General features: G+C 49.4%; 1 protein-coding gene across 1 annotated transcript in view; it reads left to right on the top strand.

The window, feature by feature from the left end:
* Positions 1–18,288, top strand: part of ADCK1 (aarF domain containing kinase 1) — a 117,656-nt gene extending 99,368 nt beyond the window's left edge. Inside the window, exons 7-10 of the mRNA XM_065404067.1 lie at positions 10,139–10,288; positions 10,640–10,837; positions 16,570–16,763; positions 18,117–18,288. Coding sequence (XP_065260139.1) covers positions 10,139–10,288; positions 10,640–10,837; positions 16,570–16,763; positions 18,117–18,288 — 714 coding nt within the window. The remainder of the gene's footprint in view (positions 1–10,138; positions 10,289–10,639; positions 10,838–16,569; positions 16,764–18,116) is intronic.
* The last annotated feature ends 9,391 nt before the right edge of the window (positions 18,289–27,679 follow it).

Below are 27,679 nucleotides of genomic sequence, written 5' to 3'. Positions count from 1 at the left end.
GCTGGTGAGTGGTGCCAAATTGACAGCCTAGATTGAAGGCCTCTCTGCCCCCCTCGGACAAGTGCAGCATGGGTAGCAGGAGGGAAAGTGGCTTCCACTGCTCTGAAGCAACTCCTAGGGAGGAGCAGGGAGTTCCCGTTCCATGACCTGTTCAGTGTTTGGCCTCACTGCTGAGGCTGGTAACTTAGAGAGCCAATGCCTGACTTGAACTGGCAACCTAGAGGTCTGGCACTTAAAAACCGTAGTGAAAGGTACTTTAAAAACACCATAGACCGAGAGAGAGCGGACAGCTCCATATCCTATTATCCCTTGACCCCTCTGATCCACCCTGCTCCTTGCCTTTGCCCTGAGGCTGCACTGGAATTGGTAACCTAGAAGAACAAGAGTCTATATTTCATGCCCAACCCCCTGAGGCAGCCACTTGGTGACTTTTCTGAAAGTCTGGGGTCAACCCTCTCCCTCCCTGCCTGCTGCTGGAGCCCCTGCTGCTGGAGCCCCCATATCTTGTATTCTCAGGGTCTGGCCAGCATAGAAGAGCTCCTGCTGCAGAAGAGCGAGTCAACAAGGAGCTCTATTGACATTTTTGAGGTGGAGATTGTCATGCCACAAGTAGGGGTAACCTTTAGAAAGATGTGGCCAACTACTAGCTGGATTTTGGCCTGCTCCCAGACAAGGCCTAGCCAGTCATTCAGAGGTGCCTTCTCCCTTCCTTTGAGGAGATGTGTCTTATGCAGCTCTCTTCCCCCTGAGATAAAGTCCTTGCACAAAGCCTGGTGATAGGAGAATGTCAGAAGCAGAGATGAGTCTGATCCACAACATTCTGATCTAGATCGTAACATTCCCCAAGTCTTGAGGAGTTTGGATCTGGAGTTTGGTTTTGACCCATTAGAAATAGGGGCCCAGAGCAACATTTGGATCCACATTTGGAAGCTTCTCTGAGTTTTACGGAGGTGGGTCCTCCTCAGCTCTGGAAGCCTGGAGAGTCAGTGCAAGTTGAGCCCCCTAAAGTCCAGCTGCTTATCTGACTTCCGTCATAGAATCATAGAATATCAGGGTTGGAAGGGACCTCAGGAGGTCATCTAGTCCAACCCCCTGCTCAAAGCAGGACCAATCCCCAGACAGATTTTTGCCCGCAATCCCTAAATGGCCCCCTCAAGGATTGAACTCACAACCCTGGGTTTAGCAGGCCAATGCTCAAACCACTGAGCTATCCCTCCCTCCCTAACAGCTTGGGGCTGCAAAGTTGTCTGGGAAAGCCCGGGGGAGGGGAGTGGAGCAGGCATTCTTGTCAGCTTTCTAGGGTTTCCTGCTCCCGATCAGACTGGAATCTCCATAAGCATAGCCTTTCTCTGGGGCATTTTGGTGTCCGGATGTGACAGAATAATGTAAAGACTAAGCTAACTGCACGTTTTCCAATTCACAAAAGCTTTCGGTGGCATGGAGGGGTTCATTCGGAGCCTTGTTGGAAATTCGAGCTGGCTCTTATTCCAGCTGTCGTATTTACGCGATTGGGAAGGTTGCGTTACCACATCTCAGTGCGCTGGTGCCATGTTGAGATGAAACCTCCCAGCATGCTGGCTTTGTGCCAGCCCCAAAGATATTGTCGTAATGTTTCCAGCGGTTGGTTTTAAAAAAGGTCTGCTTCTGCGGGGTGCAAAAACCCCTGGGCTATTGTCTGCCTGGTCAGTCTGTGCAGTTACTGCAGCTCTGTGCTTGGATGGGGTATTTACGCAGGCCATCTCGGTTCCCGTAGACACCACTTAGCTGCTCACTTACACACATGCAGTTTTAAAAAAACGATTAACTCTTTTATTAATTGTCAACAAAACAACAGTACGGAGCTGCGGGTAAAATCTCTCTCTCAGGCATGCTTCTTCCCTACCGTTTTTAACTGGGTGGAGGGAGAGGAGTCCTCAGCAAGCAGGATTTCTCTCATGCAGTAACGCAGACTTGAAGAGCAAGCTGAGCCTCTCTCCTCTAAATGGAAAGGATCCCTGAGGTGAAAGCTCCCTTCAAACCAGGTTACTGACATTTACTTAATGCCGTCTGTAGCGGGATTATCATTAAAGCTGCCCAAAAGCACATTAATCTCTCTGGAGCCGTCCGAGCGCTGGACTGTAATGGCATTTAATCAGAGAAGGCTTTGATTTCTAAAGACAAGTGCAAACACTGAAATATCTGCCTGTGGAACAGTTACCTATTCATGTGCAAGCACAGCCGAGGAGGAGAACGCAGCTGGGATATTAACGGTGGGAGGGGAGCGTGGATCTCAGAGAAATTAGTTTGCTGTAATCTAGAGGCAAGGAAGGGTGTGTGGGGATAAGACCTGGATCTTTTTGGAAATGGACTCTCTCTGTTTCAGGAGATCAGAGCATTTGTGGGCCAGGACGGGGGAGAGCAAACAGGGATCCAGGAACTTATGACATGTTTGCTGCAGGAAAGTAAAGAAGAATGAGGCTGTTCAGAGTACGTCCTTCTAAAGAACCCCTTCCCTGATGGAACAGGTGCCACCACGCTGAACCCACTCAAACATTAATTGACTCACTTAAAGAGACTTGTCCCCATAAAACTCACAGTCTTCCTTATCCGAACCTTTCTGTTCGGGCTTCTCCTGTTTATCCCAACGGAGGTTCTGTCACCCGTCTCACCCAGAGAGCTCTTGGTCGGCAGATTGTGCAAGCTGTGCATGTTGTAAATGAACATACAGCTCACAGGTTGAGCTGTAGCTGGTGTATCTAACTAGCACAGCTCAACTGTCCAATTGTAGATTCCACTGAGAGATTCACAACTTGTAGTTTGTGCTGTGTCGATTAGTTACACAAGCCATCCAGTCGGGGAACAGAAATGGTACCGTGTGCCTCCTGTCGCTAGCCACCTGCCTGGAGACTGTGAATGTTACAAGTAACATTCAGTCAATGATATATTTTATATTAATCAAAAGTAAAAGCAAACCACCAAGGGACCTAAGCTGAGTAACTCCAGGCACCTGTTGCTATAATCCTTGTTCTTTGCCGCTGCATCCCCTTCTTGCTGTTTGCTGTCTCCACTCATTGAATCATCTGAAATGGTAAACTCTTCAGGGGTGGGACCGGGTCTTCCTCTTTGTTTTGTAAAGTGTCTGGCACTCTTCTGAGTGCCGAGAAATACACACTGTGAAATGTTCTCTTGAGGTAGGATACCTCACTGTACACAGTACCAATGTAAGGCCTATGCATCGCTTATATGCAAGTTGGATTTCTGTGGTGCACTTGGCTAGCCCCCTGCACAGAGGTGGAGCCCTCCGTTGTGTATACCAGAGCTGGAACCTCTCATTTCTCGAGCATTTGTGCTCATAATGCTGGAGTGTTTGCAGAAAGGGAGCACAGAAAAGAATGCTGAAGAGATCAGCTGCTCTTGCTGCTTATACCTCACCCTTCAGTTTGGGGAGCAGTTTCCTTAGAGATCGTTTTAATTTGCCCCCGTTAAAGCTTAGTGCAAAAAGTGCCAGACACTAGTAAGGAGAGATCGAGAGAGCTGCTACTGGCAATACAGGCTCCTGAGCAGTACAAAGACACCCAGCAAATGGTTAAAACAGAGATGAGGGCTGTTCAGACTGTAAGTCAATCTCAAGCATCAACATCAATCAGTTCCCAAGGAGTCTTGGAGACGCATTTTACATTAAATCCAAAGAAATATACTCTATATACTCACTTTCCATATAGGGGAAAGTGAGCCCTGACTCCATTTCAGATGTTACAAAGTTACAACACAAATGTATACAATAAATAAATAACACTTCTATGCCCTTCCCTACCCCCTCCATAGCACTTTGCAGATTCTAATAAGTTTAATCTCGCAACTCCCCGGGGAGGTGATTAATATCATTCTCCCCATTATTCTGATGGGGAAACTGAGGCACGGAGAGGGAAAATGATTTTCTCACAACCACACAGTGAGGCAGAGCTGGGAATAGAACCCAGGAGTCCTGAATACATCTACATCTTAACTGCATCCTTCTTCCCTAAATGTTATCTCAGCGTGACACAGTGTGCAATGATAATGTTGTACTACACAAAGATGCTGTGTCTTGATTTTAACAGCTCAGTGTTGGAGGGGAAAGCTCAAGACCCATGGCCTCTCATTCCAAACCCTCACTGAGGACCATTTCAGAGCCATGATGAGGGTTTTACATCTCCAATGCCCTTCCCTAATTTCACACCCGTTTAACTGGGTCTCTGCAATGGCAGGATTTTTTTTAAAAATGACCAAAAAAGCAACACACTCACAAATCCAATTAACCTTCGATTAAGGTTCCAGAATCGATGCTATTCTTTTGGCCTGAGGAGGTAATATTGAGCCCTGAGAAATGAGCTGCACAACGACCTTTACTTTTAATGAGATCAATAGAAGTTAGTGTCGCCATCTCTTAAAATAATTAGCAAATATTACAGATGAATTAGGGCAAACAGCTAGTATCCGCTCCTGATCTAAAGAGACAGGAACAAATGGAGGAGAGACAGGAAAGGACACTGCCCTATCAGCCAGCACCCCCGGGATCCTTCTGTGACAGCAGTGAGTTCAGCTCACCAGTGCAAACATCACAGGTTCTATAAGCATGTCCGGATCTGTACTCAAGTCACGGCAGGTTGGAAGGATGCAGTAAGAATCAGCACTCACTTGAATCTTCAGCTGATTCCCAAGACAGGGAGAGTGAAAGTAATCTGGTTCTCTGGATCTTGTTGATTTCCCCCAGTGTTACTGTAGGGCTACACATGAGCAATGCAACTGTGCAACCTGGCTTGCTAATGTAGAGTTGCTCTGAAACTCAGAGTGCACATGCTGTTTTATTATCGACAGGTTTCTTACGAACATTAGACTGTGCACAATGGTATGCTATTCCAGGAACCTCACTTATGATGGGCTATGCAATGTTTTTTTTTTATAGGGTTTTTTTCTGATGAAGGCTCAGCTGGACACACTGGCTTGTTATTGCAGGGTTGCACATGACTCATAGAATCATAGACTTTAAGGTCAGAAGGGACCATTATGATTGTCTACTCTGACCTCCTACACAACGCAGGCCACAGACTCTCACCCACCCACTCCTGTATCAAACCCGTAATCTATGTCTGAGTTACTGAAGTCCTCAAATCGTGGTTTAAAGACTTCAAGGTGCAGAGAATCCTCCAGCAAGTGACCCGTGCCCCACGCTGCAGAGGAAGGTGGAAAAACCCCCAGGGCCTCTGCCAATCTGCCCTGGAGGAAAATTCCTTCCCAACCCCAAATATGGCGATCAGCTAAACCCTGAGCATGTGGGCAAGACTCACCAGCCAGACACCCAGGAAAGAATTCTCTGTAGTAACTCAGATCCCATCCCATCTAACATCCCATCACAGGCCATTGGTCATATTTACCGCTAATAGTCAAAGATCAATTAATTGCCAAAATTAGGCTATCCCATCATACCATCCCCTCCATAAACTTATCAAGCTTAAACTTGAAGCCAGATATATCTTTTACCCCCCGCCGCTCCCCTTGGAAGGCTGTGCCCAGCCGTTGTTGTAGGGTAGCTCAGGACTTCTAGGAATGGTGATTTGTTATTGTGTGTTTGCTCATGTGTTCTAGGGTCATTGCCATATCATATATGCTGAGAGAAGTTCATAAACTTAGCAAATGCAAGGGGGTAAAAGTCAAAGTCTGGCATGTATCTATTGCTAGAGTGTGTCACAGCCTGCAACAGCATGTTCCTCCATGATGCGCTTAACAGCAGGCTCTATAGATCTGGTTCCTTCCCCTTCTCCATCTCCCATCTGCTGATCTCTTCAGCTAGACTCTTCCCAGTGACTCACCCCTCTCCCACGTGAAGTGGCAAGGTCGTGTTGAAACTGTGTTCTTTGCACAGCATGGGGCTGTAGTGATGTCACATATTATTGTGGTGGCATCGTGCTGTTTGTGTTGTGCCGTGGTGATGCTACGATACCACTTGTTGGCTACTGCCAGCGTGTTCCAATGCAACATGGGCACCTGAATTGAACTGGATTTATTCAGTAACACATCCTGCAAATATCTCTTGAACAGCACAGGGCAAAGCCATTGGGATAGGGGCAAATCTTGCACCCTTCTGATTTATCAGACCCAGCTCCCTCTGCTGACAAGATATGAATTTTCCCCTTATATTCATCCAGACTAGGCCCTTTCTTAGTTACACCCCATTCCTCCTAGTTACACCCCTTGTACCCCCTGAGGCTCTGCCTACAGTACGACTTTTGTCGGTAGAACTTATGTCGCTTGGGGGTATAAGGAAAATAGCCTCTGGATCGCCATAAGTTACACCAAGAGAAGTGCCGGTGTGGGCAGTGTTATGGCGGCAGGAGAGCTTCACCCGTTGGGGGTGGTTTAATTATGTCAATGGGAGAAATCTCTCCCGTCGGCATAGAGTGGCTACACGAGAGATCTTACAGCAGTGCAGCTGCGTTGGTACAGCTGAGTCGCTGTAAGCTCACTAGGGTAGACCTGGCCTCAGTAGCTCTTCTCCCTCCTCAGTGTTCACACCCATCAGATGTTTGTAGACTGTTATCGTATCCCTTCTCTTTCATCCCTTAGCCAAGCCAGACATCGTTAGCTCTGTTAATCTTTCCTCCGAAGTGTATCCCTCCTGCCCCCTAATCATTTACCCTGCTGTTCTCTGAACTCCTTCCAGTTTGTCTACATCTTTCTGTTAATAAGGTGCCCAGAAGTGAATGCAGGATTCCAGGCATGGCCACATTATTATTATTTATTATTGTATTATTGTATCACAGCAACATCTAAAAACCCTGGTGCTGATTGGGGTCTCACTATGCTGGATGCTGTGACCTCTCTGTGTCATGATGCCATGCCTGGGCTATGCTTCCATAGATCACGGCAAACTCCTATCTAATTTGTTGTCCACCATCACCCCTATGGTTGGACTCTCTCAGCCTCGCTACTTGCCAGATTTCTCCCTCCCAGTGAGTAGCAGGTTCTCAGGGGCTATTTTCCCATATCTGTTAGCTGCCTTCTTCCAAGGTGAATCTCATTTTATTCCCTGTTATTTACCTGGCTGCTGGGTCAGTGTGGAAGGGATAAGGTCAGCAGTGATAAGGGTGGGACACCTTAGCCAGGGCCGGCAGCACTGGAGTGTCTGAGGGGGTAGATTGCAGCTTCCTCCAATTGATTTTCCAAGTGGTGGTTTTTTGTTTTATTTTTTAAAGAATTATATGCAGTGAATTGATCATGAATATTCCAGAATCAGGCTCTGTTGCATAGTGGTGATTGGTCAGGTAAATACTATGCTGTTATTTGTGTTCCCTGAGTGGATGAGCGTTCAAGCACTCCCGGCACAGACTGTGATGCTCTGGGACTCCCTTTCTGTGAATGATCGATCGTGCCAGTAAAGGTTGGTCATGGGGATATTGGTGAAAAGTGAGGAAAAAAGAGGCAACTGTGGCCAAACAAGTGAATTCCCTTTGAAATTCCAGCCACATTCACTGGAAGTAGTTTGCATTAATAGGCACAGACTCACAGTCATGTACGTATGCTTATTGAACAACACACACACGGACATGCAGCGCATGCTCCCCGTGACGCACGTGCACGCGCACACAGACACATTACATACACCCTCCTATCACTTGCTCCAAATCCCATGGAGATTCCAGTTCTAGGGCCTAGCTGCAGCAAGGCCTCCATGCAACTAGCTGGGTGGCCTGAGGCCCAGGTGCCTGAGCGTGCAGGGCAGGAAGAGGGGTGACGTGCTATGCAGTTGCCAGCTCAGCTGGTCTCACACTCCAGCTTGACACTCTGTCAGGACAAAGGCTTCTCTAGAGCAGGCTCAGGGAAAGGCTCCGATGCGCCACATTGGCTGCCCAGGGCTGCACTGAGGGGAGAAGGTAGAGGTGAGAGTTACAGGGACAGGAGGAGGGGCAGGGGATCTCCTGATGGAATCCTAGTCTGCTCACATAGTAGGTCCTCACAGCACTTGAAGAGGAAGGCAGGGCATAGGACATGGGTGTTCAGGATGGGAATTCACATGAGGGCAGCAGTCACTCGGTTGGGGCTCCTGCCCTTCTCACTTACACCCTTTTTCTGTCTCACTCCCTGCATTGTACTAGCACTTGGGTGGGAATTTGAGCCCTGGGCCCTGACCTATAGGGCTACCCAACTATTCCAGTTCTGGGCCCTCATGCACAGCTTTGCCGATGCCTGTCAATCCTGACCTGCAGTAACCCTGGCTATTCCAAGCCTCCAAAATCTACAAAGTTTAGTCTGAGACAGCAAAATTCAGTTCACTTTGGACCCAAGACAGAATTTGAACCCAGCTGTCCTGAATTGAAAAGCTGATTCTGTAATCTAGGTGAAGCCCGATCCATTCCAGCTGGTCTGTGAACCCAGTGTAGATTCTTTCCCATCATCTAAATGAATTAACAGATTAAGAAGGACCTTCTGTGCTGCCTTTCCCTGTTCTTTGTGCAGTTATTAGCTGGCTCTTTTAATACACCACAGCACGTTGTACTTTGATCCCACCAGCTTTTATAAGCTAAACAGGTTTGATCTGGATCAGTGCTTGGATCACTCTAAGTATCACCTAGTTGTTGCTGTGGGTTGTGTTGGTGATTCAGGTGGTGCTCTCTTCCTTCAGTCAATACTGGTAATAATGCCCCCATGTATAGTTAGGGGTCAGTACTGGCCCCACTTCCTTAGCATGGTGATAGGGGAGCTGTGCTGCTGAAGATGTTGTCTATTCCTGACCACTGGGAGTCATTCAGGCACTTTCCATAGGAATTGGGGTCTTAATTAATTCCGAATTCCAGTTTGGGTAGCATTCTGATCCTCCAATGTCATCCTGCAGAGTCAACAAAATATGGGGATCTTCGTTTCTTGTCCTAATGTAACACTGCACAGCGTAGCTCTGTGGCTGGCAAACAGCTGCCTCATCCCATCCCAGAGGCGGATGCATTTCAGTGGTTGGCAAAGTGATCCCTGCAAAGCACTGTGTGATGTTTATTTGTGCAGAGGTGTTTGGCATTTGAATCCCTGTTGCCCCTTTTTTGGGATCCCTTTCCCCTTCCAGTGAGGCTGCCTGCGGAGAGGGGGTTTAGCATGCTGGTTACACTGCATTGAGCAGGGGGAGCGGTAGGAATCATTTATAATGATTTTCTTTTAATTGCCTGTTTGGTGCCCTGCTGGGGGGCTCTTTGGAACTTTCTGGGGGGTGGGGAGGGGAGCTGTGAGGCTGGGGCTGGGGTATGTGTTACTGAGGGCTGCACAAGTGCATGGGAAGGGGGACCTGGCGCTGCTCCTGCCCCAGCGAGACACTGGGCTTGGGGACTGTTTACTTACTCCCAGGAGGCTTTTAACTGTGATAAAATCACCCTGCGATAAGGCAGCCACAGCATGGGGGGGACATGGCCATGACAGGATGATCTAAACAGCCTCTTGCTGTCGCTTCATCTTCCCAGACATCATAAATCAGATTAGCACTGGACTGAGGAGGGGGTGGGAGAAGGACTGAGCAATGTAGGGAGGGAGACACTCCCTTTATAGAAACCAGCCACAGTCTCTCCTAGGCAGACCCCACCCAGAGCGACAGATGCTGCCCTGTCTGCCTCAGATGTGCACCCTGGATCTGCCCCATCCATCCCCAGACAGATGCTCCTCCCCTGTGTCTGTCCCTTGATGCCCACTTCTGCCCTGGCAGATGCCCCAGTCAGACACCTTCACCATGACTGCTCCAACATATACCTCCTCATCTGCCCCTGTGGCTTTCCTCTCCACTAATGGGTGCCCCTGTTTCTACCCAGATGGATGCTAGCCTTTGTGCCAATTCCCTCCAGTTATGCCATAGACGAACACTTTACACCTGTCCCCACAACCCCCTCCACGTTTGCCCCGTGGATGGACACTCCCATATTTCTGAATGCCCCAGGCCATCAGACCCCAGGGTATGTGCCAGCACCTCCTCTCCCTGTAATCATCAGCCCCCAGGGTACATGCCAGGAGCTGGCTCCTCACTGCTCCCTGTAGTCATCAGTCCCTGGCATACATGATGCGGGCAGACTCTCCCCTCCCTGTAGTTGTTAGACCGTGGAGTAGCTGGTAGCCCTGTCCTGTGCTGTGACTGCCTCCTGTCTCCTTTCAGATCTCTCGCAATCTGGGGAAGATGTACAGTGAAATGATCTTTGTGAATGGCTTCGTACACTGTGACCCGCACCCGGGCAACGTGCTCGTGAGGAAGTGCCCAGCCACCGGCAAGGCCCACATTATATTGCTGGACCATGGGCTCTACCAGGTATGTGAGTATGGAGGGTGCTGGGAGCCAGCAGGCTGATGCTGTGCACTGTCTCTGGGGAGGTGTCACTCATGCCTGTATGCTTCAGGCCAGAATTGAGCTGAGAGCCTCCTATCTCACCCAGCCAGTCATAGCCCTGGTGAATTAAAGAGGCACCCCAGGCTTGCAGATCCCCCTTGTGGATTTTTCCTATAGCGCCTACCACCCTTCAATGGGATTTTATGCCTGGAAGCTTGAAATATCAGACACGGAGGTGGTTAAAGGGGCCCGCTCGTTGGGATAGGTTTTCCCCCTCCCTGCCCTGGTGCTGTTGATTGATTTCCTTTGGGGAACATGGCCCTCTCTCCCCAGGTCCTGACAGAGAAGTTCCGCTTGGACTATTGCCGGCTCTGGCAGTCCCTGATCAAGGCTGATATGAAGAGGGTGCAGAAGTACAGCCGACGGCTAGGGGCAGGTGACCTGTACCCACTCTTTGCATGCATGCTCACCGCCAGGTCCTGGGACTCTGTCAACAGGGGCATCGACCGGTCACCGGTCACAGCCAATGAGGTACGGCCTGTTTGCGCTCCGTGTTCCTGTGGTGTCTTTCTCCATTATAATCACCTAGTTAATTGACATTAATATTAATGGCTGCCCTAGCAGGCCTATCGAGAGGCTGCATTGAGAGATGGACTAAAGGTGGCCTGGAATCCCTTTGCTATGCACTTTTAATGGCTGAATTTAGTCTCCTCATCTCTCACACGCACTCATCACAGGTCAGTTAAATTTCCCATAAGATTTTCTTGGTTAAATAAATTACCAGCTCTGGTAGAGGAAACCTTTGTAAATTCGCCCTTCTCTGAAAATTTTCCTGAGTGCAGCTGTGCAGGGAGCACACCGAGCTGGGTAAGGGGCAGAGGAGACATCGGAGCTCAGTGGGGGAGGATAATACATATTAGTGTTAATTGCTAGTCATGTGAATGACCATCAGCACTGATGCATGCTCATCAAAAATCCTTGGAAATGACAGAGGTTGTTTAGTACAGGAGGTAAGTCAAGGTTGCTTAAGTGCAAATCCCATAAACCCAATCATGAAAAATCTAGAAAATCACCAGTTAAATTCTTCCTCTTCCTTCTGTCCATGTATCACGAGTCCTTCTATACTCATGTACATCTGTCTACCACTCACAGCACCCATCTTCATCACACTAAAGAACAAATGGGCAACCATGTTGTTTGTAGAGGTAAGCAGGCAGGGGTATGGCAGTAACAGGTGGTCCAGTGTTTGTGGGGGGAAGCATGTCTCACATGGCTTATTTTAATGTGAGTGTAAGAAGTTTGTGTTATTGTAGTGGCAAAGTGTGGGGGGAGGGCAGGGGTAAAGGACAAAATGAGTTGGCTTTGTATTGCTTGGTAAATGGTGTCTGTGCAGATGTAATATGCAGGTAAGAATTCATAAAGAAGGGTTAAAATTGGCTGTTGTGAAATTATGTGGTGGAAATTCCTCACTCTTTATGGGCTGGTGCTTGATTTTTGTGGCCAGAGTTAAGGTTTGCTCTGGTGGGTCACAAATACCATACAGCTCCCCTCTGGCATCAGCAGGTGAGTTTACATTTAAGGGGAAGGCAGCTTCTTTCTTTTGGTTTTGGGGTGAAACTGAGAGGTTAATAGCAGCAGCGAGAACCAGACATTGTGGCGGTAGGTACCATGTAACACACAGCTCTGATGATGCTTCTAAATCCTGTCTTGCAGCACCCTCTGCTTCTCCAGATCTGCTGGCACACCGGAGGCCTTATCTTGTGCACCATCTGCTATTCCAGACTTTGTCCTGGTCAGAAAACACCAGCTATGATGACATAGTGTGGTTGTTTTGTGATGGGGACAAATACCCTTACTTAGCACTAGACTGAGATGTATCAGAGTTATTTAATTGTGATCTGTGTGGGATCCACATCCAGGGGGATTGGCAATGTAGTAAGCATGCTGGGGGAAGGGGGAATGAATAGTACTTATCCTGTGAAATGTGTGCCCATTCCCACACCGGCTTCTTCCATTGAGCAGCGGTGCTCAACCCCCGCTCAGCCCCAGGCCCTGCCACATTCCACCCCTTCCCCCAAGGCCCCACCCCAGCCCTGCCTCTTCCCACCCCTGCCCCGCCCCGCCCCTCCTCTTCCTACCCAGTTCGACCTCCTCCCCCGAGCACGCCCCGTCCCCGCTCCTCCCCCTCCCCCCAGCTCCTCCTGCACGCCCTGGAACAGCTGATCACGGCGGGCCGGAGGTGCTGGCAGGGAGGGGGAGGAGTTGATCAGAGGGCCACCGGAAGGTGGGAGGTGCTGGGGGAGAAGCAGGAAGCTGGCTGCCAGTGGGTGCTAAGCACCCACAAATTTTTTTCCCATGGGTGCTCCAGGACTGGAGCACCCACGAAGTCGGCACCTATGTCCACTGTTCCACCAAATGAAATGTGGGAATTGCTCACCACCATGCCCCAAAACACCCATGTTTCTATCCAGGCTCTGAAGGGCTGACATTACCCCATTTCGAGGTTCAAGATTCCACTTGCCATTTTAACTTGTTGCTAGGAAACCCAATGAATATCCCGGTCCATGCTCAAATCCCCAGATTTTCCTGGAAGCAAAAGTTAAAAATACAACTGTAATAATCTCAAACACAATTATGTGATCTTTGAATTTCTGCTCTCTCTGGAACTGCCATCTCACGAGGTGTTGAGTCCTACAGATTGTCAACTGGCATAAGCACGCCCTTATTGAATATGTTTCAAATTATCCAGTAACATTAAGCCTAAAAGGAAGGGTTTTTTTGCAGTATAGTTAACCTGTGGAACTACTTGCTACATAATATAAACTAGGCAAATACAACTTAGATGGGGCTACTATAAGGTGGGTGCATAACTGGCTGGATAACCGTACTCAGAGAGTAGTTATTAATGGTTCCCAATCCTGCTGGAAAGGTATAACAAGTGAGGTTCCGCAGGGGTCTGTTTTGGGACCGGCTCTGTTCAATATCTTCATCAACGACTTAGATATTGGCATAGAAAGTACGCTTATTAAGTTTGCAGATGATACCAAACTGGGAGGGATTGTAACTGCTTTGGAAGATAGGGTCATAATTCAAAATTATCTGGACAAATTGGAGAAATGGTCTGAGGTAAACAGGATGAAGTTTAATAAAGACAAATGCAAAGTGCTCCACTTAGGAAGGAACAATCAGTTTCACACATACAGAATGGGAAGAGACTGTCTAGGAAGGAGTATGGCAGAAAGGGATCTACGGGTTATAATGGACCACAAGCTAAATATGAGTCAACAGTGTGATGCTGTTGCAAAAAAAGCAAACACGATTCTGGGATGCATTAACAGGTGTGTAGTGAGCAAGACACGAGAAGTCATTCTTCCGCTCTACTCTGCGCTGGTTAGGCCTCAACTGGAGTATTGTGTCCAGTTCTGGGCACCGCATTTCAAGAAAGATGTGGAGAAATTGGAGAGGGTCCAGAGAAGAGCAACAAGAATGATTAAAGGTCTAGAGAACATGACCTATGAAGGAAGGCTGAAATAATTAGGTTTGTTTAGTTTGGAAAAGAGAAGACTGAGAGGGGACATGATAGCAGTTTTCAGGTATCTAAAAGGGTATCATAAGGAGGAGGGAGAAAACTTGTTCATCTTAGCCTCTAAGGATAGAACAAGAAGCAATGGGTTTAAACTGCAGCAAGGGAGGTTTAGGTTGGACATTAGGAAAAAGTTCCCAACTGTCAGGGTGGTTAAACATTGGAATAAATTGCCTAGGGAGTTGTGGAATCTCCATCTCTGGAAATATTTAAGAGTAGGTTAGATAAATGTCTATCAGGGATGGTCTAGACAGTATTTGGTCCTGCCATGAGGGCAGGGGACTGGACTCGATGACCTCTTGAGGTCCCTTCCAGTCCTAGAATCTATGAGGCAAAGATGTTAAGAATAACAAACAAACAAAAAAGGATTAGATATTTTGTATAAGAGGGAATATCCTCTTCAGTGATGGTAGCTGGGATAAATTGATGAGGAACCTTATGCTTCAGGGCATAAGTTGGGGTCAGGAAGGAATTTCACCCCAGGGGATAATGTTAAACATTTAGGTGCACTGAGAGTTATTAAGCTGCCTTCTGAAGTATTTGGCATTGGTCACTGTCAGAGACAGGACACCAGATTAGATGGATCATTGTCTGAACAAAGCAGCAGCAGATAGGGTACTGGATGAAGTACACAACTGGTCTGATCTGTTGGAGGTGCACACCAGACTTATGTGAACCATAGGTCTATTATGGTTCTGCAAGTCTTATGTGCATGATAGAAGGGTCTCAAAGCCAGTACAGGGAAAATGTACAGCCCCAGTCAAACCCACTGTGGAGGAGAAATTCTTTTATAACTGTCCGTTTCCCCCTCCCCCTCCAACCATAACTCTGATTCTATATAAGAATCTGTTTCTGGTGCATTCTGCATGTGACATTCTGGGTTCTGAACCCTTCAAATGCTCCACTGACCTTTTTCTGGATCTTCTGGTTCATGCCACAGCTGCTGGAGGATGCAGGGAAAGTCCATGTGTGTGATGATCCATTACACCGCCCTAGATTCATTGGGATTCTTGTTGAGTAGGACTGACAGCTCTAGCAAGAGCCAGGAGAGTGTGGGCAGGCAGTGGACAAGCTTCCCCCCAATGGCTCAGACATGCATCTCATTTCTGATCTGCAGCACCTCCTGCAACTCCAGTCCTAGGCTCCCACACATGCAGCTCTGCCAGTGCACCTCTAGGCTCACCCTGCTATCTTGGTCCAGGCCCCGCTTTGCCAAGGAGGGAATTTTCAGATGGGGTTGATCCCTGTTATGGGGTTGGTTTGTTTTTGGAGGGAGAGCCCATCTCTGGTAGCTCAGAACCCCCCCAAAGAGTTTGGCTGTAGGCGAACACTAGGATTCATCGCAAGGCTTCTCTTTCCCAGGACGTTCCTCATATGACTGTCAGGGACATCAGGGACAGCCGCCTCTTGGGCAGGGTGTTCGGACTGGAGTCAGGGACACTGGGAGCCCTTCTCTCATGCCAGGCGTTGGGCACAATCTGTTCAGTACTAGAGCCGGACAGTACTCAGTTTTCCTGTACTGCAAAAAGAATTCAAAACTTCTTCCTGTTCCGCATTGAGACAGAGCCCTTTAGTGAAAAAGGCACACGCAGAGAACAGCAGCCAATTGCCCAGTGGTTAGGGCACTCACTGGGGATGTGGGAAACCCAACTTCCAGTTCCTGCTCTTTGTGACTGGAACCCAGCTCTCCTGCCTCCAAGGTGAGTGCTCTAAGCCCCAGGCGTGTGGCTGTCCTGGGGTGGGGTTGTCTCTCTCTCTCTCTGCCCAGAGAGTCCCTCCCAGACGTGAGAACCTGTCTCAACTCAAGTTAGTGGAAACTGGCCCTTTCCTGTGGAAAAAAAAGAAAAAGGTCCATTGAAAAATTCCTGACCAGCACAATTCAGAACTCTGTTATTACTTAGCCGGTACATTACAAATTCCTAGCTAGAGCAGAAAGGTAAAATGCCTGGGCTGGGCGGCCACCTGACATGTTTTGCAGGTGTGGGGAATCTTCCCCAAACACCCAGTTAAGTCCTGCTTGGTGCCTGCAGAACTCTCCCGCTGCAGGCAGTGTTTCCGGCTGGGGGCAGGTGTGGTGAAGCTTGGGTTGAAGGCAGCAGCTGCCATGATGAGCTATATACAGGCCTGGGTGCTCCTGACCTAGGGTCCAAGAGGAGAGACACTTCTGATGGTAGCAAGTCCCTTTGACTCTGAAAGGCTCCTAACCCCGTATGGGGAAGTCTCCGTATCACGATGTGACTCGCTGTGCAGATGGGGGTGGGAGAGGGGAATAGAGCATTGAGAACCCTGCAGCAGCAACTTGCCCAGCTGCTGGGGCACAGAGTCACTGAGCAACCCCCTGTGGCTGACCCGGGAGCTCCAGCCAGCTGCAGGCTGGGAAGCCGCTTGAACGCAGCAAATGGGAGTGAATTGCGAAGTCGGTCAGGACAGACTCAGTCAGGCTCTCGTGGGTGAGGTTGGCTCCCCACCTGTTCTGTGTCCTCTGCCCCAGTCGCCTATGCAGACAGGCCTCTGCAGGAGGAGGCTGGAGCCCATTAGCTGCTGGAAAAGAGACGCAATCTCCTCAGCAGCCGCTTCATCCAGTCTGCCCGGCAGAAGCAGCAGGACGTAGACTCCGAGGCCTCTGTTAACATCTCTCTCCTCTCTCCCCACCATTCCTCTCTGCTCTGACGGTGCTCAGGACGTGGAGATCCGGACCAATGCTGCTGCTTACCTACCTCAGATCAACCAGCTCCTCAACAACGTGCCCCGCCAGATGCTGCTGCTGCTGAAGACCAATGATTTGCTAAGGGGGATTGAGTCAGCCCTACACACACGGGCCAGTGCCAGCTCCTTCCTCAACATGTCTCGCTGCTGCATTAGAGCCGTCTCCACGTGAGTCCCTGTGTCTCTGAGACAGGAGCCCCAACCCCCACTGGACCCCTCCTGTCTCTTGTCCCCTAGTGAGATTCTGCAGAGATGGCGGCTCTGGAACTTCTAAAACTGCCCTGTCTTACCTGAACTTTTTCCCTCATTAGCATGTCTGTCAAGGCCCCGCCCCCTTTTTTCTTTCTCAATCTCATCTTCTTTCTCCCCCATCCTACCCCAACTCCCCACCCCCGGGTCTCCATAGGGAAGGAGCTCTCAGCAGGAACTTGGAGCCAGACAGAACTGGGAACAGGGTGGGAGCTGGAAACAGTGGGGATTTTGTACTAAATTTTTGATTCTGGGATCATAATTCGCCCCACATCTGATTAATGTCCCCACCAGAAACAGCTGATGGAAAAAGAACCCAAACTTCACAGCTGCCTGTCTCACAGCATGGCCTTGTGGTTAGGGGGTGTGGCTCCTGGGTTCTATCCCTGGTTCTGACTTTGACTTGCTCTTTGATTGGCGGCCAGTCACCTCATTTTTCTGTGCCTCAGTTTCCTCATCTGCCCAGTAGGGATAACAATTCTGTGTCTGCCTCATGAGGGCATCGTGAGGCTCCATTAACTTGTGTTACTGGATAGGGGCCCAGTACTATGTTTACGAGAGTCAGGAGTGCCCAGTTCTATTCCTGGCCCTGCCACTGACCTATTGTGTGACTTCGGGCAAATTGCTTAACTTCTCAGTGCTGCATGTTCCCCAGCACTGTTGAGAGCCTTAGGGGAGAGGTCCTGGAGCAGTGCAGTGTTAGCAGTGATGGTTCTCTATAAGGACCAGTCGAATGTTGTGTTGTTTAGGGATCTGATTACATGAACACAAACCATGTGGTGAGTGCTCATCATTAACTATTATTATTGATAATTATAGTTAGCACCTGGATAGCCCCCTGCAATGTCAAACACTCTGACTAATGGAATAATGTCCCTGGGAGGGGGGAAGGGAGGTGCTATCGCCCCACTGTCCAGATGGGTAGATTGAGGCATAGAACAGGGAAGGCCAAGACAAGTCAGCACCAGCTGTGGAAACAGAAACCTGGAGTTCTGAACTCCTGATCTCAAGCTCATTGCACTTGCACAGCCTTTCTCCTCTCTCCCATTTTTGCTGGGAGGGACCGTTCCTCTCTGGGGAACATTTAACCCAGGAAACCCTGACCTACCAGCCAACTGGGATCCCTCAGAGGTGGGGATCCTGGCTGACAATTGGCACCTGAGGGCGGGGGGGAGGGGGGTTCCTGGTCTTCAAGATCTAAGATCCAAGATTTACCCTGCTGCTGGGCTGTGTCCTGGGAGATTAATGCAGCTGTTTCTCTCCCTTGCCCAGGTATCAGAGGAGCAAGTCTCACTCCCTGTACAGAAAGGCCAAGATCTCTCTCTTAGAAGCTCTGAGCCTGTGGCAGATCAACTTATATGAACTCTTCCTGCGGCTGAAGGGGTCCCGGCTGGGGAACTGGGTCATTGCTTTCCTGAGCCGGATGCACCATTCTCCGTACTGACAGGAACTGGTGGGAGAAGCCTGGGCAATTATTGCTCGCCTCCATTCTCCGCAGCACACTTGCCTTCCTGACCATTCCTGTCCGTACTCCACAAAGGCTATTGAGACGCTTTTCTTGTAACGCATGGTGCCGGCCTTGGCTGTCAGAGCATAAGCTTCTCTATAGCAGAGAGGGAGGGGAGAGCAGGGGCTCTGGGAGTCAGGACTCCTGAGTTCTATTCTAGCAACGAGAGAGGTGGGAGTATGATCTAGTGGGCAGGGCAGGGGGCCTGGGAGTCTCTCTGTTCCCAGCTCTGGGAAGTACCATTATGGAAACATCCTGTAGACTTGAATAGGAAAGGAGAACTTTTTCTAGCCCCTACCCCTTTTAAACCATCCTATGGCATTTAAGAGAAATGCATCCCTGCCCTAGAATTCTCCAGGATGGTTCAAACCCCCTAGAGAGGAAATCATTCCTTATGGAATCCAATAGGGTTTTCAGTAGTTTGTACAGAATCCTATTGGTTTAATGCCTGTGAAATCGACAGGAATTTTCTCTAAGGGGAGAATGATCTAGTAGCAGGGGACTGTGAGCCAGGACTCCTGGGTACTATTCCCAGCTCTGAGAGGGAATGGGAACTAATGGTGAGAGCAAGGGTCTGGAAGCCAGGATTTTTCTGGGTTCTGTTCCCAGCTCTGCTATGGAGTCACTGTGTCATTTTGGGCAAGTGCTTTCCTTTCCTCAGTTTCCCCACATGTAACATGGAGGTAATGCTACAAACCCTCCTCTGAACACCTCAGGGAGCAGGTGCTGTGGAATCTCATCTGAGAACTCACATCTTGTGGCTGGTGATGTATGTGCACTGTACTGTACTGTCGCACAGGAAAATAAATAGGGTGTCATGTTAGAGTCCTGCAGGGGGAGAAGTGCATGGCTACCCACCCCTTTCACCCCAGCCCCAGTTTTAGTTTTCCCCTTCCCTGAGCATGACTTGTCACTCTGTGCCGTTAGTCCCTTACAAACCCAATCAACCGCTGCTCCGTTCTCTCCACCACCTCTCCCCCGTCTGATGGATGTGGTCCAGCTCAAGGTCAGCTGCTGCTGTGTCAGGCATGCGTTGCCGTGGGGGTGATGGCGCCTGCCTGGATGACTCACTACTCTTACCCCACACATTCACACACAGCTAGTTCCCCCTCCGCCCCCCCAGCCACGGGAACGTGCTGCCAGAGCCAGCACTGCCATAGCATTACACGTGGAGCGGCTCGGCTCGGCTCAGAACTGCTTGTGATGTTGTGCAGCTCCTGGCTCAAATGGAAACCTGGCACTTGCTCGGTGTATGGGCCTGATCGCTCTGAGCCCACAACCAAGACACAAGCCCCAGAAAGCCTTGCGCAGAAGCCTCACTTCTGCCACGTGTCACCAGGCTCTCCTCCCACATTCCTGCTCTCTGTGGAGCTTCCTGAAAACAGAAGTGATGGACAGAGGCTCAGTGTGGTCAGACTTGTGGGGTCCTCCCCATACTGCCAGCGCAGGCTGAAGAGGGGATGCTGGGAAACAAACTGCACATGGGGTCATGGAAAGGGATGGGCCTTTCAGGCCGCCCCATGGACCATCTCTGCAAGGGGTGCCTACCCCACTGGGCACAAAGGGGCGTGTTTCAGAAGCTTGCACTGTCAACAGGTTTGACTGAGAGAGGTTCTTGTCAGCACGGGTGAGCGAGGCCTGGGGTTGGGGCTGCTTGTGAAAGAGAATGGCTTCCTGGTTGGTATCACTCTGAAAGCCCAGCCATGGAGCATGTTTGTACACATGAGAGGGAATGCGTGTATGACTGCTGGGGAGTGTCAACCTGTGACACAGGGCATGTGGAAATCTGTCACTGGGTGAGGGAGAGAACGTATGCAAGTCGGAAGCATACCCAGTGAGTGCGTGTGATTGTGTCTGTGATTGTGAAAGTATCTCTGAATATTGTGCATGTGCATCTGGCTGGTTACTACAAAGATGTTTGTTAGCCGCAGTGTGTCTGGTAGGTTACATTGCAAGTGTGTGTGTGTGTGTGTGTGTGTGTGTGTGTCCTACCAACTGCAATCTAAATCTTAAATCTCAACCCGTCCCTCACATCCAGGCCAACCCCCCTGCCTGTTCTCATTAGCCTGTTCGGTGGTAACCAGGTTGCCTAGGGTCGTAGCTGACGGGAGGAGCAGGGACAAGATGCTGAGCTCGCCCTACGTGTGTAAGGAGAACCAGTTAGAGCAAGAAGCCTTGTCAAACCTTTCCCCAGCATTCTAGCCCAGTTCAGAGATGCACCCAGGCCAAATCTCTGAAAGGTCTGGGTTTCACTGTCACTTGAATTCTCCTGCAAACTAGCCTGTGATAATTTTAGTGATGGGAGCCTGAGTCAGCAAGGAGCTATGGAAGCCCTTGGCAATCGATCCTGCAGCCCTTACGTGAGAGAGTCTTGCTCACGCAAATAGTCTCGCTGAGGTCCATGCAATTACTTATGTGATTGCAGCTTGCTGGACAGACCAGCTGGGTTATGAAGAAATAGCTGTGGGCCTATCCTACTCCCTTCCCTTGCAAGGAACTGAAAATCACACAGTGAAGTCTAGTGAAACCTGTGCTTGTGGTGACCTATTGAACAGGGCATGTTCTAGTAGCCCCTGCAGCTCCTTCACACTAACCATTCTAAACACACCCATCTCAGTAACATCTGGGCTCCACCTGTGAGGTGTAGGTCAGCTTCAGTCCCCCCCATTTTCCAGAGGGCGAGCGGATTCTGTGAGATGGTGCAACTTCCCCAAAGTCATAGCTGACATTTGTAGCAGAAGATGGGACCACACCCCATGCTCTACATATACCAACCCTGTGCCTTCACCACACCAGTATCCATCCTCTCAGCTGCTAATGGCATGCCTGAGCAGCCCCTGCTGTAAAGGCCAAAGAGAACCAGCAGCCCTTTCAGGTGTGGTTACTGACAGGTTGTGGTCAGCAAAGAGCAGGTTCTGTTTCATGGAGCTTTGCCTATTGCCACCCATCCCTACTGAGCAGGGAGAGTAGCTGCTTTTTAGCAAGGTTTGTAGGGCAAGGCCTCAGCAGTGTGGTTTTCATCCAGCCCTTCTCATCAAAGTGAAGGAGAGCTTTGCCAGAGAAGGGTGTGAACCGAAAGCTCAGGGGCCAGCCCTGTGATGTTCCTCTGCTGTCTGTGTCTCTGCTTAAAGCTCTCACACCTAAACCTGCAAAAATGGCTTTCAAAGGGGCCTCCTTCTTGTTGTCCCGATTTGTGGCTGTTGGGTGGTGGCAGCTCTGCCTCCCCTTTCTGTGGTCTGGAATGATCTCTCATCCTCCCCAGAAAAAACAGCCTCCCTCCCCGCAGCAGGCCTCCATGCAGTTTCCCTCTCTGGGTTATATTTCAAGGGAACCGACATTTCTTTTTGATAGTTCCTTATTTCTGCCCTAGCTCCCTCTGCTGGCTCTATGCCAGCACAACACAACCCAAGGCCAGAGGCCGGTATGCACCCGGCCAGGGTCCTGTGTGTCGCAGGGACTAACCTATGCCTGGAAGTGGACTCCAGAGTCTGGTACTACTTTATAGGGATGCTTACTGGGGCACTGAAGTTTGATCCGGAGCCAAACAGGAGCAGTGCGACTGTGATGGGTCTGTCCCACCTCCTATAATATTAAATGCCGTCCTATATTTCTATAGGACCTCCTATCCTAGTGATTATCAAAGCCCTTTACAAACTGCACGCTGTAGTGACAGGCAGCGGCGGCAGCAGTGCACCAAGCGCATGCCTGGGGCGGCAAGCCACGGGGGGCGCCCTGCTGGTCTCTGCGAGGGCGGCTGTCAGGCAGCCTTCGGTGACTTGCCTGCGGGAGGTCTGCCGATGCGGCGGCAATTCGGCGGCGGGTACGAAGGCAGCCTGCCTGCCGTGCTTGGGGCGGCAAAACAGCTAGAGCCGCCCCTGGCGACAGGAATCATTTCATCCACACAGAAATCTAGCCACCTCTGGGGTGGAGCGAGGCAGCTGTTTAACAACTCCACCACACAGCCTGAGAGTATAGGACATGAAGTGAAACAGAATCCCATATCCAGCTGAAATAGCACAGAGAATCCAGGAAGGACGAAAAACATTTATGGAGAGAGAATTTAGCCAAGTTTTAACCAAGTGCTCCGTGTAGCACAACTGCCCCAGCACCATGCGGGGGGCGGGGGTATTGGGGTCTGTGCTCTTTCAGCCCTCATCACCACCTCAGGCCACTCCCAGCAATGGAACCACTCAATAGCATCAATCCCCCCCAATATCACCAACCCCCCACCATCAAGCAGAACCCCCAATATCAGTGCACCCCATCACCGTCCCCCCAAATCAATTATTGCCATCTCCCTTCCCATCTCTTGGGAGGGCTCTTCTGCTGCTGCACCTGTACCTTTGCCAGCCCTGGAAGGGGCAGTGGGCAGGGCTGCTGGGCTCCAGGAGGTAAATGGGAGGGGGGTTCAGACCTGGGCCAAAGGAGAGAGGCTGCACGGTCTGGGCTCCCCTCATTCTCCATGGTGAGTCTGCACCAGGGAGAGTGAGAGCCAGGGGAGCCCAGACCGGAGCTCCCACCAGGGCAGCCACCTCCTCCTACCCTCTGCTCCCTGGATGGAGGGCACCCCCGATCCTGCTCCAGCTCCTTGCTGCAGCCAGGTAGCAGAGACTGGGTAGGGCTGCTCCAAACATGAAAGGGGGCCTTCCGTGGGTCAGTCCACCAGCCAGGGACTGAATAGGGGCACCAAGTGCAGTCACACCTGCCCTGCCCTAGGACTAGTTCTGGACCGAGTAATGTTCACATGGGGCGATGGAGGGAAGTCCAGCTAATTGTCTCCATGTCCAAAGGCAAAGACAGAACACACACAAATGGCACAGCAGCGATGCACATGAATGTGCGAGTATGGAGCGGGGGGAGGAAGGGAGCCATGCTCTGTATGGATGGGATTACTTTGCCCTGCTGGACATACCACACCAGTGGCAGCGCTGCTCTGCCTCAGCTGCAAGTTGTACCCAGCCCTATGAGCCATCCAGATGCAATGTGGTTACCAAGTTTGAGTCACTCTCCTGGGCAAATCTGTGTCTAATGGGGGCTCCAGAGCCTGCAGCATCCTGACCTAACCAAGTGGTGACGGGAAGTAGGAGCAGGCAGAGGGACCGTAATCTGAGCAGGCAGAGCTGGCTTCATCCCCAGGGGCCAGTACGGGACTGTGAGTATGGGCAACAGGCTGGCTTTAGATCTCGTAAACAGGGAAGCATCCACCCCAAAGAGCCAGGTCCTCCCCTGGCTCCCGCAGGCCTAGCCTCTGGGCACTATTGCTTTAGGAGCACAGAGGCGCTTCTCCAGGAGTCCTGCAAAATCCGTCACGCTGCCTTTCTGAAAGCTCTGTGATGTACTTTCAGCATCCTCCAGGCAATGCTTGCAATTGTAGCCCAAGCCCGGCCTTATCCTGCAGATCACTGTCAGACAGCCCACTGCCTTAAAGAAGCTGCAACGTCTCTGTCGGAGCTGGATGTTAGTGCTTCAGCACAGTTCAGAAGGGGATTTGGTCCTTGTTGTGGGGTGCTGGCCTCCAGCATACCACCTTGTGGCCCTGTGGGTGCATTGCACTCAGAATCTCTCCCCCTCCCACCCACCCCCAGTTCTTCCAGTCCCTTACTCCAACTCGTCTGGTTCAAAACAGGTACTCTTGTCATGGCGTCTGATTTGTGTCTTTCTGTAATACGTAACTCGCTTTGTTAGTCACCTCATTCACCCCCATCTTGGGCCTCATAGGAGTCCTAGTCAGCTGTCTTGTCCTGGTCCCCTTCCTGGAGCCGGGACTGTACTTCAAATGGTCACTCTCTCAAAACAGGAGTCCCAAGATATCCTCCTGGAACAGATAATACTTCAGTGAAAAAGGCACCTGCTCTCTCCTTAATGCAGGTGCCCAGCCCTCCTCCTGGAGCTGGGTAATTCAGGCAGTTATTACTGCCCTTCTTAAGCCAGGAGTCCCCAGCTCCCCTCCATGGAGCTGGGTTGTAATTTAGCCTGCTGTAGGGCCTTACCCAGCTTCTCTCTCAGCTGGCCCCTTTCCCCCAATTCATCCTCAGGCTCAGCGAGTTCAGCGGGCAGCCTTCTACTGGCATCTCCCCTGCTATGAGGAGGAGGCAGGATATATACTGGTTCCCCTCTTTACAGCTCATCCTACTTGGTTGGGTGAGAGGAGAGCCTTGCCCTGCCCAAGTCTCCTGCCTCAGAGTCCTTAAAGAATCAGTGATGGGATTTCCTCCCTAACCATCCCAGGACTGCTTCCTCTCTGTCAGTATCACCTAGGTCCTTGTATGAAAACATCAGACCTTTCAAAATCTTAAATGGCTGCACCACATGACCACGGTGGGCTGAACCCTATGTACTACTATCCTTATGGGACATACTATCCCGTCACACTCCTCTGTGTGAGTGAACATGGGTGGGGTGATGGAGGTGGCTCTGGTGAAATGTGCTGCTGTGGTAGAGCTTGACAGGAACAGTTTAGGCAGCAATGGGGAAAGCTCCTCCCACACTGTCCCACCAATATGTCTTTAGTCTCTCTGTTAACACTTTTAACAGAAGAGCTAATTGGTGCCTGTTGTCACGTGGCCTAAGAAATTAAAAGGAACAGTCAGAAAGGTGAAATGCCTGCAAACTACATGGAGACTATTTAAAAAAGCCATAATAGAGGCTCAAACTAAATGTCTACCCCCAAAATAAAAAAAAAGTAATGAGGACCAAAAAATGCCACTATGGCTAAACGATAGAGTAAAAGAGATGGTTAGCGACAAAAAGGCATCCTTTAAAAATTGGAAGTCAAAGTCTACTGCGGAAAATAGAAAGGCGCATGCCTCTGTCAAGTCAAGTGTAAAAGTATAACGAGGCTGGCCAAAAATCAGAATTTGAAGAGCAACTAGCTAAGGAGACAAAAACTAACAGCAGAACTTTTTAAAAGTACATCAGAAGCAGGAAACCTGCCAGTCAGTGGGGCCACTGGATGATCAAGGTGCTAAAGGAGCACACCAGGAAGACGAGGCCGTTGTGGAGAAGCTGAATGAATTCTTTGCATCGGTCTTCACTGCAGAGGTTATGGGAGAGATCCTTGCGTATTGCTTTTAGGTGACAAACTGGAGGAACTATCCCAGACAGACGTGTCAATAAAGGAGGTTTTGGAACAAATTGATAATTTAAACAGTAATAAGTCACTAAGGCCAGATGGTATTCACCCAAGAGTTCTGAAGGAACTCAGATATGAAGTTGCAGAGCTACTGACTCTGGTATGTAAACTACTGCTTAAATCTGCCTCTGAACCAGAGGGCTAATGTAACACTGATTTAAAAAAAAAAAAAAAAAGGCTTCAGAGGCGATCGTGGCAATTACAGGCCGGTAGGCTTAACTTCAGTGTCAGGCAAATTGGTTGAAACTATAGTAAAAGAACAGAATTATCAGACACACAGATGAACATGTTACATTGGGGAAGAGTCAACACATCTTTTGTAAAGGGAAATTTTGCCTCACCAATCTATTAGGATTCTTTGAGGCTGTCGACAAGCATGTGGACAAGGTGGATATAGTGTACTTGGGCTTTCAGAAAGTCTTTGACATGTTCCCACACCAAAGGCTCTTAAGCAAAGTAAGGGGTCATGGGATAAAAGGGGAAGGTCTAGTGGATCAGTAACGGGTTAAAAGATAGAAAACAAAGGATAGTAATGGTCAGTTTTCACAATGGAGAGAGGTAAATAGCGGGGTCCCCCAAGGATGTGTACTGGGACCTATGCGGTGCAACATATTTATAAATTATCTGCAAAAGAGGGGTAAACAGGGAGGTGGCAAAATTACTCAAGATAGTGAAGTCCAAAGCAGACTGAGAAAAGTTACAAAGGAATATCACAATAGTGGATGACTGGGTGACAAAATGACAGATGAAATTCAATGTTGATAAATGCAAAGTAATGTACATTGGAAAACATAATCCCAATTGTACAAACAAAACAACGGGGGTCTAAATTAGCTTTACCTCTCAAGAAAGCGATCTTAGAGTCATGTTCTTTGAAAACATCCATTCAATGCACAACAGCAGTCAAAAAAGCTAACAGAATGTTAGAAACTATTAGGAAAGGGATAGATAAAACAGAAAATATCATAAAACCATTATATAAATTCATGGTACGCCCGCATTTTGACTATTGGGTGAAGTTTTGGTCACCCAAACTCATAAAAGACATACTAGAATAGGAAAAGGTGCAGAGAAGGGCAATGAAAATGATGGATATGGAACAGCTTCCATATGAGGAGAGATTAAAAAAATGGATTGTTCAGCTTGAAAGAGATGACGAAGGGGGCATATGATAGAGGTCTATATAATCGTGAATGATGTGGAGAAAGTGAATAGGGAAGTGTTATTTACCCCTTCACATAACACAAGAACCAGGGGGTCACCCAATGAAATTAATAACCAGCAGGTCTAAAACAAACAAAAGGAAGTACTTCTTCACACAGTGCACAGTCAACTTGTGGACCTTGTTGCCATGGGATGTTGTCAAGGCCAAAAGTACAACTGGGTTAAAAAAAGATTTAGATAAGTTCATGGAGGCTATTAGCCAAGGTGGCCAGGGATGCAACCCCATGATCTGGGTGTCCCTAAGCCTCCAAATGCCAGAAGCTGGGACTGGACGGCAGCGGATGGATCGCTTAAAATTATCTTGTTTTGTTGATTCACTCTGAAGTATCTGGCACTGGTTACTGTCAGAGAGAGGCTACTAGGCTAGAGGGGCCATTGCTCTGACCTGGTATGGCCATTCTTATAAGAACTTACCACTTATCTCACACAAGTAATTGAGCAGATGATAAAATCAGTCTTCAGTGACCTCGTCTGGATTCAAAGCAACAACCTAGAGATGAAAGACTCTGTCATCTCACTGCCACGCCCCTGAGCTGCCCCAGTGACTGCTGGGAAACAATTCAATGCTGAGGCTTTACAGGCCAGCTTGCCTTCTGCACTCCTTTGTATACAGGGTGCTGCAGCCAGTTCACATGAATCGTCTTGCATTGTTCTAGATGAAGTAAACCTGAAAGGGCCAAATGCTTTTTGCTCCATCTAATCCCTAATCCTTTTGCATTAGCTGCTCAAGGTGGTAATTACCATTCTGCCCCTGTCTGCAGCAAGGGGAATTAGCCTTGACTGATTTGCTGCAATGTTGTACTGTCCGAACCAATAATAACTTTGTTGACATTCCAAACATGAAGCGAAATCTATTTGAAAAGCAGCACGAGGACTTGCAGGCTCTACGCTTTGGCTGATATTAATTTTCCAACACGGGGCCACGGGGGTGGGGGGCAGCGCTGGAAAAGAACAACCCTTCCGAGGAGTAAA

This window comes from Emys orbicularis, chromosome 4 (genome assembly GCF_028017835.1).
Source record: "Emys orbicularis isolate rEmyOrb1 chromosome 4, rEmyOrb1.hap1, whole genome shotgun sequence".
Lineage (NCBI taxonomy): Eukaryota > Metazoa > Chordata > Testudines > Emydidae > Emys > Emys orbicularis.
The sequence above is the reverse complement of the archived record's forward strand: the minus strand, read 5'-3'. Positions and strand labels throughout refer to the sequence as shown.